Below are 18167 nucleotides of genomic sequence, written 5' to 3' on the forward strand. Positions count from 1 at the left end.
TTAAACTAAACTGTCCTATTATGGGACTTGTAGAGAACAAGTGAGCCGCAGTTCACTAACTTCATACTGCAAGGGCCAACTTCCTGTTGATAGCTTCCTTCATTTAGCACCTTCTATGTGTGATCATAAGAACACGCAAAGAATTTTGGGTCCCAGCTAGTCTCATATGTATTTTAATCCTCGCTTCTTGAAACGTGGTAACAAAGCAGTCCTGGAAATACCATATCACCAGCATTGCTGGTGGGGATACATTCTGCACATTTAGTGCTCTAAAAACTTTTTGCGCAAACTGCTCTGGGTTATCTTTTTCTATGAATTTCCATTCCTGAATTCCAACCCCTGTCTCTGCGGTTAGGTATTAAAAATGATTTAGAGTGAGCTTATGGAAATGATTTCAGTGACTTTTTTTCTCAAGGCATACTATTTTTTAAAACTACAAAGCTTCCAGACCATCCATCACAGCCAGTACCACCTCTGGACGATAAAGGTGTCTCATTCTGTATTTCAGCCAATGCTTTCTCAGTCTCAGATTGCCAGATTGTACACACATGCATTAATGAAGTTCACTTCACTCATACACTTAGGGAGAAGCCGTGTATTAACACTGACAAAGACTACGCGCATTATCCAAAGCCTATTGAAGTTAATGGAAAGGTAACATCCATTGACGTCAATGGGCTATTCACTAGACCCTATTTATCTTAACAGGTCTTGTAAACTAACAAATGAATCAAAAGAGTGGAGATGCAATATTTTTACAAAGCTGATCTAGAAAAGGGAAGGGTAGTATACTATATGTATCTATTAATCAAAGAGCCAATACTATTTAAATAGTTAACAGTCAACTCCCCACCCAGTGAGGGTAAAATACAAACAAGCATCTTGTACTTCATTAGGCAAAGTATTTTAAAAAAACACACACATGCACACATGCTTTTAATGACCTCTGCAATTAAAATGATTCTCCCCCACTGTAAAAACTCCTCTTAATTCCCCGTTCCCCACAGACTGTTAATTCCTACGACTTGAAATATGAGAGAGTATACATTTCTAAAGAAAATAGGCTAGAATTCATCATGAATGTATGCACTCATGGAAACAACTTCCTTATTTAAAATGATGAGCGGCAAATATGTATTTGATTATTATTGCAATACACTGTCAATTTATTTAACGTACGTTTGGTTTAATTCTATTTTGCAAGTTGTTTCTGCTCTTGTAACTTCTTTTCTGTAAATATACTTTGTAAAATTTAATAAATTTAAACAAACAAACAAAAGCCCCCGCACTATAATGTTATTTTAATTCATTCTCTGAGCTCTTCTTTTTTCAAAAATGATGCATATTTCTCCAGCCTGTTCTTTTCAAGATCTGTGGCCTATTTCCAATGTAATGCTCAAGATTAAGTCCACTGTGCTGCTTAAGACTGGTATTAGTCTTTTCATGCAGGACACTGATTAGAGCATGGTATGGTTTCAACATGAATGTCACAAGCTTATATTCCACTGTTCCAACACAGCAATATATTTTAGCTTTTGTGCTTGTCTTTTATTTCTAGTCCATAATTTAGATCCTTTTTCAGAGAATATGATTTTATTCCAAGGTCATTTTTGCCCCAACTTCTTGCTTGATGCTACAGAGATTCATGAGCACAATTCAGCTCATAGTTCTGTTCTACATTTTTGCAGCTAATACCCTAAAAATACTCAAAATTACATTTCACTTAATGCATTGGCTAAAGCACACAATATGTTCAGACTCCCTTACATTTTTCTTGTGCCTTTCTTGTGTTTTCTAACCTTCTTTCTGTCATGTGAGTTTAACAAATTTATCGCAGCCTCCTTGGTTGGCCATTTGTACATATTAGAAAGTGTGAGGTGTGACCACTGACTCCTGGGTGACCCTCTTCAGTGATTCCCCAAGTCTGCCGCAGCACTTCTTTGAATCGCTTACACCTGGTTCTTTGTCCATTTCTATGCTTTATCCCATGCTACATTAACCTTTCATGCTGTAGTCCCTGCTGTGAGAGATAAGACCATCTATACAGTCAAACTCTAACTTCCCTGTTTTATCACCATCAAGCTCTAGGGTCCAGATCCAACTCCCATGGAGTCTTTACACTGACCTCAGTGTGCTCTGGATCATGCTGTAGGTGATGGTGCACTACAATTGGCCCCTATAACAAATTCAAATATTATGGAATCAGACTTCTTTCGCCTCATCCCTAAGGGCAGTCTGAAAGATACATCCTGATATAGGCCATTATGATTTTCCTACATACCAGAACACACAGGACGACTATGGAAAAATCCACCACTATTAGTCATGTCAAAATTTGGTTTCAGATCCTTTGTTGTAGTGTTGTTAACCATGCTTTCCCCATGCGGCGGCAAAGTTGCAAGCATCGATTTGGCATGGGAACGGTAATTAGATCTCAGCTCTCAACATCTGATGCTGAAAACTTTAAGGCGCCTACAGATCGGATGTAAAGATTTAAAAGCTATGTAGTGGCAGAGATAATTGAATAGTCTTTGTTGTTACCACACAGCAAAGAAAGAAATTACACTCATAACAGCAAAGTACTTGTAGTCATAACAGCAACATTTCCACATACTTGACTGTGCTAATCTATCTGCTGGATTTTGTTCTTTATGATGAGTACTGTTATACCTCACCAAAGTGGCTCCTTAATTCATCTTGGCTGATGACTGATGCTCACGTGAGGGCTGAATTAAAAAGGAGAGCTAATCATATGTTGTCCTACCAAAGATAATCCTTTCAGGATGGAAGGAAGACTGTGTGAGAAAACTGCTAGCTACCATCACCTATATCTAAAACACAGAATTTCTTTCCCCAGGAGGCCTTTCATTTGGGAAATGATGCCCATTCATACAAGATAACATCATTAGTGCTAACTGTTGACTTTAATGGTGACCAAATGAGGCACCAAAACATAATCTAAAGTGCTGATTAAGTCTTTGGTATACCTTCCTTAAGCAAGATATAACCAACTCAAACCTTGGTTCTTATAACTCTCTCTCTAAAGTTGTCTCCGAACCTTTGATAATGCTTGGAAGGATTCAAGGTACGGATATGTCTGAACCGAAACACAGGAGAAACAACCCGCTTGAGCATTGTGGGTATTTGCAATACAAACGTGAATGCACATTTCACAGCCATATCTTGTCTTATGTTCAAAGTCTAGGGGGCGGATCTTCAGCTGCTGTGCATTCTCATAGGCAAGGGAGTTATGGCCATTTAAATCAATTAAGGTTCTTCCCTCAGATCTGGATCCACATTTTGCAGATTAGGCCCATTTTTAGTTCAAGATAAGAAAATCAGTGGAAGTGAACTGTTCTCTCCCCACAATCCCTGACCAGCTGTCACTCCAATCCAGCAGCCAGGGTCTCCTAAACTGAACATATGACCCAATTGTTTTTCCTTTTCCCAGCACAAACTTTCTTTCTTATCCTTTGTTTCATAAAAGCTGAATGTGAGAATCAAGCTGGCTGTACCAGCACTTCAAAAAGTGAGCAGAAAACCAATTTATCTCAGGGCTTCTCTTTAGTCATGCATTCCTACAACCATACAAATCAGAAGTGTCCACAGCTAGTTCTGTCCCGCAGCCAGACCTGTAACATACTGTGCAAAAATGTGTTAGTGCTCACCCATGAATCCCGGTGACAAGAAAGATCAGGTTCCCGTTGATCTTGGTACAGTTTATGAACTTGTCAATGTTGTTGGAGTCAACGGTTTGAGCGGACGTCAAACTCCCTGTGCCGATGCCATCACATGCTGCCGAAACAAGAACCCCATGAAAACAACTCGCAAGAAGATTAAATGAATCAATAAATGTTTGCTCCTTATTCACCTGAGCTTTCATTTCCTCCGGGGATGGGCAGAATGGTTCTGGTAAAACAAGCATCAATTTGAGCCATTGCCCGCCCCTCAACATGAACATGAGGACAAACTTCCCAAGGAGTGAAAAATATCGCTGAGTACTTGTGATATAGACTTTTAGGCAGGAAGTGCCAATGGCATCTTCATTCCCTTTCACCATCCAACTGACATTCCAACTGGGCCTGGAAAGACTCTTGCCTCGTTAGCATCATTGCTTGGCTGTTGTATCTTTCATAAGGGGGCAACAGTGCTAGAAACTTCCCTTCAGGGTCCTTATGGCCAGTTAATTCCAACCTTGCATGCTCTGGGGTATACATTGCCCATAGGAACATCCAGTTCCCTAGATTACACAATAAAACAACATATCAATCTACCTGCCTAACTAGGCTCTAACAGTGACAGCTATCAGCAAAGCATCTGAGCCCCTCCCAGGTGTTTAAATGACAATCAGTTATTTCTCTCCTTCTGCCCAACAGGTCAGAGTAAGCACTTGAATGGAAAATGGTGTGTACATGCACATGTGCCTATGTGGGAAAGAGGTGTCTGTTGCAGGAAAGCTATGTTGTGGAGATGAATTTTGCATTCAATTTTGAACATGGTAAGGCTAGTTGTATTGATCAGCATAAGGCAGAAATCCTTGCATTTATCTGTTTCATGATGCCCTGTGTGGGGTAGCTGTTTGCTGATTGGACCAGATTTTATGTAGCTGTCTGGTGAGCTAGCTGGCATCTCCCCTGTTATGACACAGGTTTGTGGTAAGGAAAATTGGCAGTATTTTGTTCCCATTGCTGTTGAAACCTCCATATAGCAAGAAGAAGCCTCAAGACTCCCATAGACACAGAGCTGTTGGGACAGCAAAATGACTCAGGTTTCCATCTGGAAGCTTCCTGGTGAGGCAGAGGAGGGATTTAGATATTTCATCAATGCTACTGGAGGGAAGGGAGAGGGTCTCTTGTCTCTCAAAGCCATTCAGAGAGGAGGCAGGAGAACCTCAGGTCTCTGCTTTGAGAGAGCAGAAACCCAGCAGTTGTACGAGCAGTTTGCTGGGACCTCCCACAAAGATGACAATAAAGGTAGTGAAGAATCAGGGCTTTGGAAATGGTCCTGAAAGGTTCCAACAGATACGCTTTCAAACCAGTGAACATTAACAAATTCCAACCACCACCAATAACAAAAACCTACAGGTCTATTCCACTCAAATGGCCAAAAACTATCCCTATTTTTCCCAAAGAAGAAATGAGCCTTTTGACAGTATTTCCATGGTCTAGCGATAATCCTGCACTACATTATCTTTTGGAATACTCTTCTCATGGCAGCCATTGTAGTTCTATGCTCTGTGGATGCCCAAAGGCACTTAGTACTGGATATCCTAGAACTTATTCATGAATACACTTAATTTAAAAGTAATACCCTGCTTTGCTCTACGAGAGTGCAGAGTAAATTCAAGCAAGGCTATAATAAATGATAACCTACCTTTAGGACAAATGTCAGTGCAGGGTTTGCACATCTTTATACCATTTTCTTCAACCTCCATCTTGGAGCTGGGACAGGCACGTACACAAGAGCTGGAATCTACCACAAAGTTATCTGAAAGGAATAGTGCAGTGCTCAGAAACAAGCCAGTATATTAAGTAATATTGGAGGATGATTTGGGGGGTTCTGAAAATCAATATGAGTTAATTATGGCCTTGAATATTTTAATGACGGGTAAGATTTTCAGGCGCTCCTAAGTGAGTTAAGTACTTAGGAGCTTAAGTCCCACTGAAAGTTATAGAGACCAATTCTCCTTGGTGCCCATGTCACCTCTGAAAATAGGATGTAGGCACCTACGTGACGCAAACCTTTATGACAATTTTACCCAATATGATTTTGAAAAATGTTTTGAAAATATTGTCATCCCTTTTGAATCCAACTGCTGAAAATACAGCAACGGGCAGATATCTGTCTGAAGGACTTCAACAGAAGTCACATACATGCCTACAATACCCATGTGTCCTGTATATAGGGCCTTGAGAAGAAACATACTGTGGAAAGAAAAACTAATGAAGAGTTGTCGATTTTAAATACCTGAAACTACCAAGAGAGAGTGAGTTATCTTAGACTTTTTTGGGGAAAATATCCTATATGCCAGCTATCTTTTGTTTCCATAGACTGCAAGTATATTGGGTACCATTAACATAATGGAGCTATTGCTGAAATCAAAGGCATTGCTCCTAGAGTATGCTACTACTCAATGTAAGTAACAGTGGAAGAATTTAGTACTTGATATTAAGAGTCACAGTTTTTAATTGTTACCACAATGATCATGGTTTTCCCCATTGCAATTATACGGAATACCACAGTAGCGGTAAATTCTACAGTGTGATAACTGCTACGATTTTAATGGTGGCCAATAAACTTGTGTAACCCACATACCTTCTGGGTGTGGTGTTCTGTCCCATCTAATGGCACTGGGCGTGTGGGGGGGGGAAGAGAGGGGGAGAGAGAAATACAAGTCTGCTCTAGAGCTTTAGCTAACAGCCAGTTGGCTTTTAGCTCATGCGGTAGAGGCTCATGCACTAAGCTCCAGAGGTCCCAGGTTTGCTGACGACCGGGGTCTGTTGCCATTACACTTGCACTTAATTTTATGCCATGATTAGAGCTGTGCAGAATATGTGCAAAAATCCTCAAGCCAACTGCAAATCAGCCTGGGGCTGAGGGTGAGGGCTTTCTGCAAACATGGGTAGATGAAACTGAATGGCTATATCATGTGTCAACCCAGCATGAAACCAGCCCTCATCCCTATAGGCCAAGAAGAAGGCCTTCCAGTTACCGGTGGAATGACACTAATCTCCGCCTATTCTATAGAGGGGTCTTTACACTATGCCGATCATTTTAGTATCCCTGGACTTTCCAGCAGTTCATTAAGCAATGTGACTAGTATCTGTGTCATGGTTCTTCTCTCATCCTCTCCCCAGGGGAAGAAGTGTGTGCAGGGCAGTGTGTGTGTTTTGTTTGGATTTTTGTTATGCGTGCATGTGCTCTCTCACACACACACACACACAGCTACATGGTTATGTGAGAGAAGGCAATGTTAAAGAAAGGTGCCTGTCACTTAGAGAAAAAGATGAAGAGATTTGTGTTGATTCTTGGTTCTGGTAGGCACCTGAAGGCACCAAAGGTAAAGTAGTTGGATCTTAGGTACATCTGGTTGAATGAATCCTTTAGAATAATATTAATTGAAACTGCCAGAATATGATCCTTAAAACAATTAACTGCAAATGTGTGTGTCCAGCTCTAGTCCTGGGGTTTCAATGGAGGGAAGATGTTTCTAGAGTGGAATAGTAGGACCCCCTATGGGAGTGATGCTTGGTGGTCTCCCCTGTTAATTTCAGCATTCTTTTACAGTTTTATTTCCTTTAAGAAACAGACAGCTTACTTCCATCATAATGAAGATTTTAGACTGGCATACATTTTACATTTGTTTGTATCATCAAAGGGTGCACAGTAACAAGATGGGGGAAAAAACTCAGATACCCTGGCCATGGGCCCAGAATAGGAACTGGAATAGAACAGGACAGGACAGGATAGAATGCCCTTGTCAAAATATGACAGTGCTTTTCCTAATGCTTTAAGGATTGTATTCAGAATTTGTACTGTATAAAGTATCGTTATAGTTAGAGATAACCCCAAACTGGAATAGTGGATTATTAAACTCTTGAATTTAAGGAAAAGGAGGGTTACAAAATTAGTGACTCATTTCTAAATTTGGGGAAGAAAGGTCAGAACTAACTAGTCTTCATCTTTTTGGGGGAAAGAGAATATCTGAATATACTCCTAGTTAACTAACATCTAGCATGCATATAATTTATATAAACAAGTTATTTTACTGAAACGAGAATTTCTACCTTTGTAAAACCTTTTTCATTTAGTACAGATTTTCTGCTTTACTCAATAAAGGATACTTCCTAAGGTTACCAAAGCCCAAATAAGAACATAAACATAACAAGCGTTAGTCATAAAAACTGAAAGCCACTTAAGTCCCCCACCCCGCCCCTTGGGCCCTAGTACAGGGCATTTTTATAACAGCAGCCCAAAATGTCACTCTCTTTGATTAACATATAACTTCAAGGTATGACTGCCAAAGAGCATACCTGGAGCTATTACACAATTTACTTAGCTTTAAACTTAACATTGCCTAGCAATGGTTTCTTAATAGTGTTGTCCTCATGCAGAGTTGCACAGCTTGCACTTCAATGACAGTGTGAAAAAGGCAGCAGTCACGTAACTTACGTGGGCACTTTTTGACACAAAAAGCTCCGTAGGTGTATTTGGCATTGTGGTTGTGCTCCAGCTGGAAGGTGGTAGGATTGTAGACAAAAGTCTGGGGGCACTGAGTGACACATGCTCCGCTGTCGTTGAAATTCATGCAGGCCTGAAACACAAGAAAGCAAGGTTTCAGAGGGGTAGCCGTGTTAGTCTGTATCAGCAAAAAGAATGAGGGAGGACTTGTGGCACCTTAGAGACTAACATATTTATTTGGGCATAAACTTTCATGGGCTAAAACCCACTTCATCAGATGCATAGAGTGGAAAATACAGTAGGAAGATATATATATATATAGAGAGAGAGAGAGAGAGAGAGAGAACATGAAAAGATGGGGATTGCCATACCAACCCTAACGAGACAAATCAATTAAGATGGGTTATTATAAGCAGGAAAAAAAAAAAACTTTTGTAGTGATCATCAGGATGGCCCATTTCAAACAGTTGACAAGAAGGTGTGAGTAACAGTAGGGGAGATAATTAGCATGGGGAAATAGCTTTCAGTTTGTGTAATGACCCATCCACTCCTAGTCTTTATTCAAGCCTAATTTGATGGTTCCAGTTTGCAAATTAATTGCAGTTCTGCAGTTTCTCACTGGAGTCTGTTTTTGAAGTTTTTTTGTTGAAGAATTGCCACTTTTAGGTCTGTGATTCACCATGGCACCTCTGCCATGTACATTGGCCAAACCAGACTCTCGGCAAAAGAATAAATGGACACAAATCAGACGTCAAGAATTAAAACATTCAAAAGCCAGTTGGAGAATACTTCAACCTCCCTAGACACTCAGTTCCAAACTCCTCGTTCTTTTTACAAGAAAGCAAGTTGATCATGTCATACCTCCTTTTGAATTGACTTACTTCAGAGCAGAACCTTGACTATCCATTATCTACAAAGGCATTGTTGCAATTACAGTGGATGGGACAGATTGTTTTTTCCTTGTCTGCGTTTAACCACTTAAGTTTCTTCTTAAGATATTATTAAAGATATTATTATTAAAACATGTATATGTCCAAAGCCCTGAGCAATCCATTTTGAACCCATATGAACATTTTCAGTTTAAATGTAACTTGATGCCAATACATCTTCTAAAAGGGAAGCCTTATTTTCTTCATTATTCTTCTTACTATTAGCAATCAACTAATGGCAAACTTGACAGGCAGTTCCAAATCTGACAACAGCATACAGCTACTTAAGCTGCTCATATCCTGGCTGAACACACACTAATGATCTGCGCTGTAGAGGGCCAACCTTCTGATCTCTCATGGCACAGTTCAACAGAGGGACTGAAACTCCCAATTAGACAGCAATGAGGATAAGCATTTCCTTTGAGCTAGCACAGGAGGGGGTCATTTTCCTAAGTGGCAAGTGTAACCAGGTCAGTTAATTCACACACTGGGAAGGGAAAATAGGATTCAATATTCAGGCTCGACCATACATTACTGAGAGAGGACAAGGCCCTGACACATGAGGAGTCAAGTGTGTGGATAAAAAGGATAGATGAACCTAGGGAAAAAATAAATTGAATATGCAAGACTTGTACCTAGATATGTGAGAAAACACTGATTTCTCCATTCTCTACCATTCTGTATCTTGCCTATTGTATCGGTCACAGTTGATAAGAAACGCAGACAGCAAAACTCTCAAATTAGAAAAATCCTGTCTGGTTTCAAGTTTTACATGAAAGGTTTATGCAAATAATTTGGGCCAGTGGAGGTCACCCCAATTCTGCCCCAGGATCCTCCTTGTATGGTTGGCAATAGGATTGTGCCTCCCCACGTAACTTTATATATCTTCCGGCAGCCTGATGGCCTCAAAACCTCTTTGGCCTTGGTATACAGCGTTCTGGTCAGCAACTAGCCAGCTGGTTCCTCTCTCTGTCTTGCTTCTTCAAAGAGCTAGCAAGAAGGGTCACAGCCCCCATGCCCAGGGAGGAACTTCAGAGCACTCCTCTCACATTCAGAAGCAGGAGGACTGGGCAAGGCTCTTCTGGCTCTGCTGCCTCGTCTCAAAGCCCTTACCTCAGTCCAGGGCCTGAGTTGCCTCAGAAGGCATCACAGAGGTGGGATGAGGATGGGGCCAGTTGGGCCAAACCTGAAGATTTCAGGAAGGGAGAAGGTGGTAATACCTTTCCCCCAGAAGACTAGAAGGGGATATATAAGTGCTGTTGAAGGGAGAGGGCCCACCTGGGAGAGTCAGGATGAAATCGTCAGACTTGTATGGAGTTCTTTGGTTCCCATGATCCTCTTGAGTTGACAGACTATCTCAGAGGTGGGCAAACTACAGCCCGCGGGCCACATCCAGCTCGTGGGAGCTTCCTGCCCAGCCCCTGAGCTCCCAGCTGGGGAGGCTAGCCCCTGGCCCCACCCCTGCTATCCCTCCTCCCCTGCAGCCACGCCGCCGTGCCATCAGTGCTCTGGCCTGCCGCTCCTGCTGGGCAGCGTGGGCGGCGTGGCTGGCTCCGGCTAGGCGGTGGGGCTGCGAGCTCTTATTGCTCTGAGTGGCATGGTAAGGGGGCGGGCAGTGGGGGGGGGGGGCAGGTCGGATAAGGGGCAGGGAGTTCCGGGGGGGCAGTCAGGGGACAGGGAATGGGGGGGTTGGATAGGCATGGGAGTCCCGGGGGGGCCTGTCAGGGGTCGGGGGTGTGGACAGGGGTCAGGGCAGTCAGGGGAAAGGCAGCAGGGGGGGTTGGATAGGAGTGGGGTCCCGGGGGGCGGGCGGTTAGGGTCAGGGGGGATCTCAGGCGACAGGGAGCAGAGGGGGTTTGGAAGCATCAGGGGTTCTGAGGGGGGCAGTCAGGGGGCGGGAAGTGGGAGGGGGCAGATAGGGGGCGGGGGCCAGGCCACTTGGGGAGGCACAGCCTTTCCTACCCGGCCCTCCATAGAGTTTCACAACCCCGATGTGGCCCTCGAGCCAAAAAGTTTGCCCTTCGCTGGCCTATCTAAACCGAACCTGCCATTTTTGGTTCATCAGAATCATGTATTTGAAAATAGGCTGTAATTTTACAACTCTAGGATTAATTCACCAGAATCAGTGCATTTGATTTAGTTAATTCCCAATAAAGGTAAGTTCTATGGTTGGATCAGGCCCTAAAAGGAGAATCATGTCTCCACTCCAGATTTATTTTCACCCCAGGTCTGAGAACATCATTAAACCTGTGTGTGTGTAAATACCATGAAACAGCTATGCCACAGGATGGCTATTGGCTTGCTTTCAAAGGTGAATGCACAGATTAATGAACGCCAGTGGGCCGAGGAGTATGGGAGAACTTTTCCCAGCAACATTAAGAACATTTTTACAACAGGATATTATTACAGGCTTCGAGAGGCTGCCATAATGTGCCAAAGGGTTTCTTAATGCACCCTGAGCTGTACTTTTGTTTACTAATAAAGACTAATTTACTTTGTTTCCTCAGCACATTTTCCACATCCACTGTTGTCTTAGCAAGTACGTCATCACCAGCATGACCATCCTCTGGTGATGACCTTAGTAAATGCATAATCAGAATGAGGCACACCGATGATACATTACTCAAAGAGATGACACTTTCCAGGAAGAATCTATTAAAAACCAATCTAGAAGACTCAGGAAGTTTTAATTTATTGCTGTAAAACTTTGTGTACACTCATCACTGTTTCACTAACATATGCAGAACTTACCGCACTTGTTTCTAAATGTGCCCAAGACGCATATGAAAGCAAAGCAAACAACAAAATGCATAGGGAAAAGTCAAGGTGCAGATCTCAATTAAAAAGGAAATAGCTACATTTTCTCCAAGATGTTGATCCAGTGTCCCTGCATGTCCCCCACTACAGCCCCAAAGGGTAACACTTCTAGCCCATCACATGTTAGGAAGGAAATGAGTAGTTCTCAAAGCTGTTGAACACTAAGGCTTTGATTCTCATTTATACTAAGTGCTCCTGGCATCCCTCTGGGGCCCTTTGTATTTTCACACTGGAGCAGCACAAAAGTGCTAACATGATTTTTAGCACAGGCATTTCCATAATTGCTACAGAGAAGCTCCAGAAAAATATGAAGTGTTCAATGGCCCGTAGAAATCACATTTTCTCCTGTGCGCTGTGGTGTTACAGAGATAAGACTGTAACAAATACATGGCCTCCTAACACTTCAGGAAGGATAGGTGTGTGGTTAAAGGGATAGATCGGGACTCAGAAGATATGGGATCAAGTCATAGCTCTGCCACTGACTTCTGAAGTGGCCTTGTGCAAGTTACTTCACAAGTCCCCCAGCTGTAAAATGGGTAATAATACTTTATCTCATAGTTTGTCTAGTTAGACTGTGGGGGAGAGGGACTGTCTCTTACTGGGTCTGATGGAAAGCCCACTGAAGTCAACGTAAGGGCTTCCACAGACTTCCTGTTAACTTTGAACGATGCCCACTATGTGTATTTTCAATACTGTGTTAAGTAGGACCCCGGTCGCAGATGGCAGCTTTAGTCGCTCGCTGCTGTAATACAAATAACAATAATGTGATGGCTGTCACTATGCTGCACTCCAAGGCCAAACAGAATTTCACAGTGGAGACAGGGACAGAACTAGACCTGTACACTGCAAAGCACAGGCCCTTACCACTAGAGCTAAAGGAGAAGATCTGTGTGCCTGTGACACAGTTGAATAGTTCTGCTTCCATCCAAGAGAGGCAAATGTACACATACATTCTAGCCAGTCCATTACTATCTATTGGGCTATAACATGAAATATACAAGATTAGCACAGCTTATGCCATGCACAATCGTCTTTCCTTATGCTATCTGACAGAGATTTTCAAAGAGGTCTAAGAGTTCAGCTTCCATTTCCTCTGAAAACCTCACCCTCTATGCTCGTATATTAGCATAGGTTAGTTCAGAACCTAACCTGAAATTACTAGGGAAAATTTAGGTGTGTACCCAGCTTCCACTGAAGATATGAACAGACTGTGTGTCTTTGTGGGGTAGTGTGATGAAGGTACATGAATCTCTTTCCTCCATAATAGAAGAAAAGGCTGCTTTCTGAGTTACACAACTAATTGACTGCATCTCGAAAGAATTTGGCCATACTGAGAATGTCTGAGAAAATTAAGCTCCTGGTTCAGTTTTAACCCTTTTTCTTTTTGAAAGGGTGTATTGTGTGCCTTTGGATTTTAGTGAATAGGAAACAATTTTTCTTCTCTTTCTTCTAAGACGCACACCCCAGTTGAACAGGTGAATTAGTTTAAACACAGTCTGGGAAGCATAAAAAAACATTTTAACTTAGAAGCCAAACTGTATTGTCAAACTTCAGACAAAAAAAACAAAAGCAAAATACATTATGTGTGTGTGTGTGTTATATATATAAACCCTTCAGCCCAAAATGTAATGGCAAACTCCTATAAAAATTCCCCACCATCTATAAGAGATAATTTTAGAAAAGTGAAAGATAAAAATCACATAGATTAGCATATAAATGGTTCCCAATCTGTATTTGTAAATCTCATAAATCTTTTAATGAGTAATGTAAGATGATAAATAATGTAAATGTAATGGGAAAAATATGAAATGATAAAATGTGCAGCTAAAAGCTTGAAACTTAGAGGTAATTCAATTAAAGGTGACAAAAAATCATGAATTTTATGGATTAAAGGATAAACACTTGCACCGTGGCCGGTGGGATGAGGGAAATTAGGTAACTCCCAAACATACAAAGCAATCAGTGTCTTTAGGTCCGGAACAGCCTCCAGCGCATTCCCGATGGCAGCAGTCACTGACGTACGGCCCGTAGCAACGTCCATCGCATTGCTCTGCACACACTGTCTTTGTCACTGGAAAGGACAGAGGAATCAGCTGTCAAGAGAGAGCCATTTGAACTGGACAGGGATATTGAAAAAAAAAAAAAACAAATCAACAAAGACAATGGAGTATTAAGAAGAAAACATCTGATTCTCTATAATAACCTCTAGCCCAGGGGTTACTCATGTCCTGTGTAATATCCCATCTACAAAGGAACATGAAAATGCCCAGGCGGTAAGACAGGTATGTCTGGATTTATGAGGATTTGTTCTCTTAACCTAGGGAAGTCAGCGTAAATCCTGAATCTCTAATTTTCAGGGAGTTAGCAAAGGTTGATGTCTGGCTAGGAAAAAGCCTATTGTGATATGAATCGCTTTTAATGCGGTTTTCCGTAAAGAATGACAGGGGTATGCAACAATATTCAGAAACTCAGAGTTAGTTCAGCAAAATCATAGGGCCACATTTTGCCCCCAACAAGCACCCATGTAGTCAATGCGGTTGAATGGGTCTATCAGAGCAGCATATAGGTCATGTACTGTAACATACCATATCAATTTTCTACATTTTTTTGGGGAAATGCTACACTCTAGCCTAAATTTCAGACAGAAAGGACTACATTCAGCCCTGTTGTAAGCCTTTAATGGCATTACCCTCATCTATGCCAGGGCTGAATTTGATCTAATGTGTCAGGAACCAACTGAGTATCTTCTGTTTCTCTGTACTTATGCATCACCGTGTTCTTTAAAACATAAGCAATTGTGGTGCTTAAAAGCTGCATCAACCACGGGACATTTCCTTTCCTAACTGATTTCAGTGGCACTAGGATTTAGCCCAAGGTCTTCCACATTACCACAAAAAAAAAAAAAAAATCTAAATCAAACCCTCTACATTTTATTCCGCAAAGTAAGACCTCTTCTCCAGGTGAAAGAACTATTGGTCCACACTCATAAAACATGAGAGAAGTTTGATACTTATAAAAACAGGTACAATTCCTGATTCCTGGTGATTCAAAGTGAGTAGTCAGCAACCAGGCAGTGCTCTTCAATGTAATAGTTAGACTGAACTTACTGAACTCTGTCTACTTGAAACATGAATCTCTCTTCAATGATTCATTGTATTAAAAGGCTGTAAAAGGTGGTTTTTGGAGTTCTCAGTAAGAAATTGGAAAAGTTCACTGAGGGCTCAGTTTTATTTTTTGTAAGATGAAACGTACACTTTGCTTTGCCACAAACTCATAATGATCTTCCCTTTGTAGCCCTGCTTCTCATACTGAAGGATCCCAAAGCACTACAGAATTGATCTGGTACATAGACTATGCACAGGAACCACTTCATCAAAGCCGAAAATACAACCGCCTCTGGATGAAATACAGCCCCGCTATGCAAAGGACAGAAAGTGAGAAATAGTGTTTCTGATTGAAATGGCAGATGGAATTCAGGTGGGCAGAATTTTAGTAACCAAACTAGAATTTGCCCAATGTATGGGGATGAACGCTACTGCTCTGACAAAGGACAGTTTGTGGTTTAAGAATGACAATACATGACTAGGACCAGAGTTTTGAATCTCACCCAAAATACTTGAGTTTGAATTCACCTGCAGCAGTGCTGAGCTCCCTCATGACATGATGGGGCACTAGTTCAGTATTGACCGAGGCAAAAAGTGCTACCTCTTTAATCCCTGGCACTGCTTCCTGAAACACATGGGTGTCTTTAGGGATAACAAGAGGCAGTGTAGAGGTGGATAATGCACTAGACTGGGAGTCAGGAGACCTGTGTTCTAATCCCAGTTCTGACACTCACCTTGGGCAAATCACTTTACCTCTGTTTCCCTTCACATATTTTGTCTACCTTGTCTCTTTATACTGCAAGCTCTCTGGTGCCACGGTCTCTCCCCATATGTCTATACAGTGCAATGGAGCCTCTAAATTGGTTGAGGCTTCTAAGTGTTAACGTGGTACAAATAATGCTAATCATACCACAGTCACATACAAAGCCGATTAAATCCCATTTGGCTTGTGAACTATGACAGGGTCCCAGCACACCACAGTCTGGCTGTAGGACATAGTACATAGGGACTCTGTTTAATGGGGAAAAATAGGAGACGTTAACAGTTTACAGGGAACCCTACCGACCATTAGATGGGGAACTTCAGCAAGTTCTGGTTCAAGCTGACTGTGGCAGAGGAGCAATGATGCTACACTCCTATAATTAACCTTAACTGACCACTTTGTTCTAAAGCAGTTCATTGCTTGTGAATGGAAAATATTTTTCAAGTGCTCAACAAAAAAATACCAAAACCTCCTACCAACTGTCTTCTCTACACTTATTTTAATAAATTGCTGATTTCTCATACGTAAAAAAAACTATATTTAAGAAAATACAGGATTTGTGTAGTGTAAATGAACCCATTTTTCAATGTGAAGTCCCCTCGCTATCTATTAGAACTTTAGATAATGCAAAAAACTATTTAAAGACCTTACATTTATGTATGGAATAAAGGTGTAAATAAGCAAAGAGAAGGTAAGAAGCAATCATCATTTAAGATCTAAAGGAGTAAAGTGATGCACTCAGAATAATTTTATCCATCCTGATAACTAAGACAAGCTCATGGATAGAAAATATTTTCTTTGTGACTTATGCAAACTGAATCGCAGCACAAATGGAAGATTTCTGTAAAGCAAACCCACTTACTGCCAACTTACTAGTAGAAAGAACAGACAGACCTTATTTAAATTACTTTAAATAAACATATATCAATGCAATCTCAAAACACATATGCAAATCAATAAATATATCTAAGCTCAACTGGTGATCTGCAGTACATAACCACCATGCTAATATGAACTGATAGGGTCTGATCCTCAGAAGGTGTAATTTAAGTCAATGGAAGTACGCTGATTTACAACAGCTGAGAATTTCCTCATATTGTACTGTGTCTGTCTTTCAATAGCATTTCATTATTCAATATATTTATTAATTGGTATATACAGATAAATAAAACTCATCAGTGTAAGTAAGTTTCTAATGAAAGCCTATCTATTTTACTATAGTCTGAAAGTTTGGTACAATGTTAACTCCCATGTGAATATTGGTACCTTCTAACTCTTTTTAACAAAAAATTCACTACAAATGTGACTCTTAGTGCTCTGTTTAAAGCACATAGCACACATGTGGTTGATGTAAAATAATAAGGAATGATTGTAATAAACAATCCAAGGTGTTATAGGTAGGAATGGGAGGAAGCATCGGGATAAAATAAGAACCACTGTGTGCTTAACCCTTTCAGAGCTCACTAAATCTTTTTGTAAATTCTATAATGTATGATAATTTTCCCCCCTCTTCATTTCTTCATGGCTCTCCAGTTTCTAGATGTGAGCTTGGGTTAGAAGCAGAAATACTGGATTTTTTCAATGCAAAGCTATTCTCGCGAGATATTTGAATTGGCTGATATAAAGTAGCACCAGAAAACTAGAGAGAAACCACGATTTTAGAAAATTTACAACCTAATTTCTGGATCAAAGACATTTGATTAATTTCAGATTATAACTTCAGAAAAGTCTCTGAAATTCTTAGATACTTATCCAAATTAAGCTGAATCTTTTGTAGGTTTATCCATCACTAGTCATAAAAAGTTTTACTACTTTATTATCAACCCATTTTTTTAAGTGAGAGAGTTGGTACTGCCACAAATTTTGCCGTATGATTAGGTTTGGTTCCAATCAATGCCCAGTTTTAAATACATGAAGGTTACTTATCTATAATCGGAGTCCTTTGAGACAGCTCTGCATATTCACATTAATGGGTACCACCCCACCAAGCTGTGCCTTACAGTAAAAGCCTCTTCTAGCAGTGTAAACTAGAGCCCTCCCATGCCCCCCACTCCAACCCCTCCCCTCAGCATCATGATCTACTCAGGATGAGGCCAGAAAGAGGGCTGAGTGCTCTCACCACCTCATTTCCTTCCACCACAAAGCCAGAGGCACAGACAACAGGGACTCTGACAGAGGGGGGAAGGTGGGTGGGAAGGGTGAATATGCAGAGCCATCTTGAAGAACTCCGGTTACAGGTAAGAAACCTTCATTTCTGCTTCTAGTGGCTCTGCATATTTCCACTTATGGGATAGTCTGATAAGCACTGCTGCACCTAATCTGGAGGTGGGAACAGAGTCCTCATTGACCAGAGGCTGAAGCACTGTCTTGCTG

The 18167-nt window shown here is 41.2% G+C and overlaps 1 protein-coding gene across 5 annotated transcripts in view; it reads right to left on the reverse strand.

The window, feature by feature from the left end:
• Nucleotides 1-18167, reverse strand: part of ERBB4 (erb-b2 receptor tyrosine kinase 4) — a 972415-nt gene that overhangs the window by 232730 nt on the left and 721518 nt on the right. For all 5 annotated transcript variants that reach the window (XM_073306719.1, XM_073306718.1, XM_073306716.1 and 2 more), the window contains exons 6-9: nucleotides 13880-13998; nucleotides 8173-8314; nucleotides 5374-5487; nucleotides 3669-3795 (exon numbers count right to left, since the gene is read on the reverse strand). In XM_073306719.1, the coding sequence (XP_073162820.1) occupies nucleotides 3669-3795; nucleotides 5374-5487; nucleotides 8173-8314; nucleotides 13880-13998 (502 nt within the window). The remainder of the gene's footprint in view (nucleotides 1-3668; nucleotides 3796-5373; nucleotides 5488-8172; nucleotides 8315-13879; nucleotides 13999-18167) is intronic.

This window comes from Lepidochelys kempii, chromosome 11 (assembly GCF_965140265.1).
Source record: "Lepidochelys kempii isolate rLepKem1 chromosome 11, rLepKem1.hap2, whole genome shotgun sequence".
NCBI lineage: Eukaryota > Metazoa > Chordata > Testudines > Cheloniidae > Lepidochelys > Lepidochelys kempii.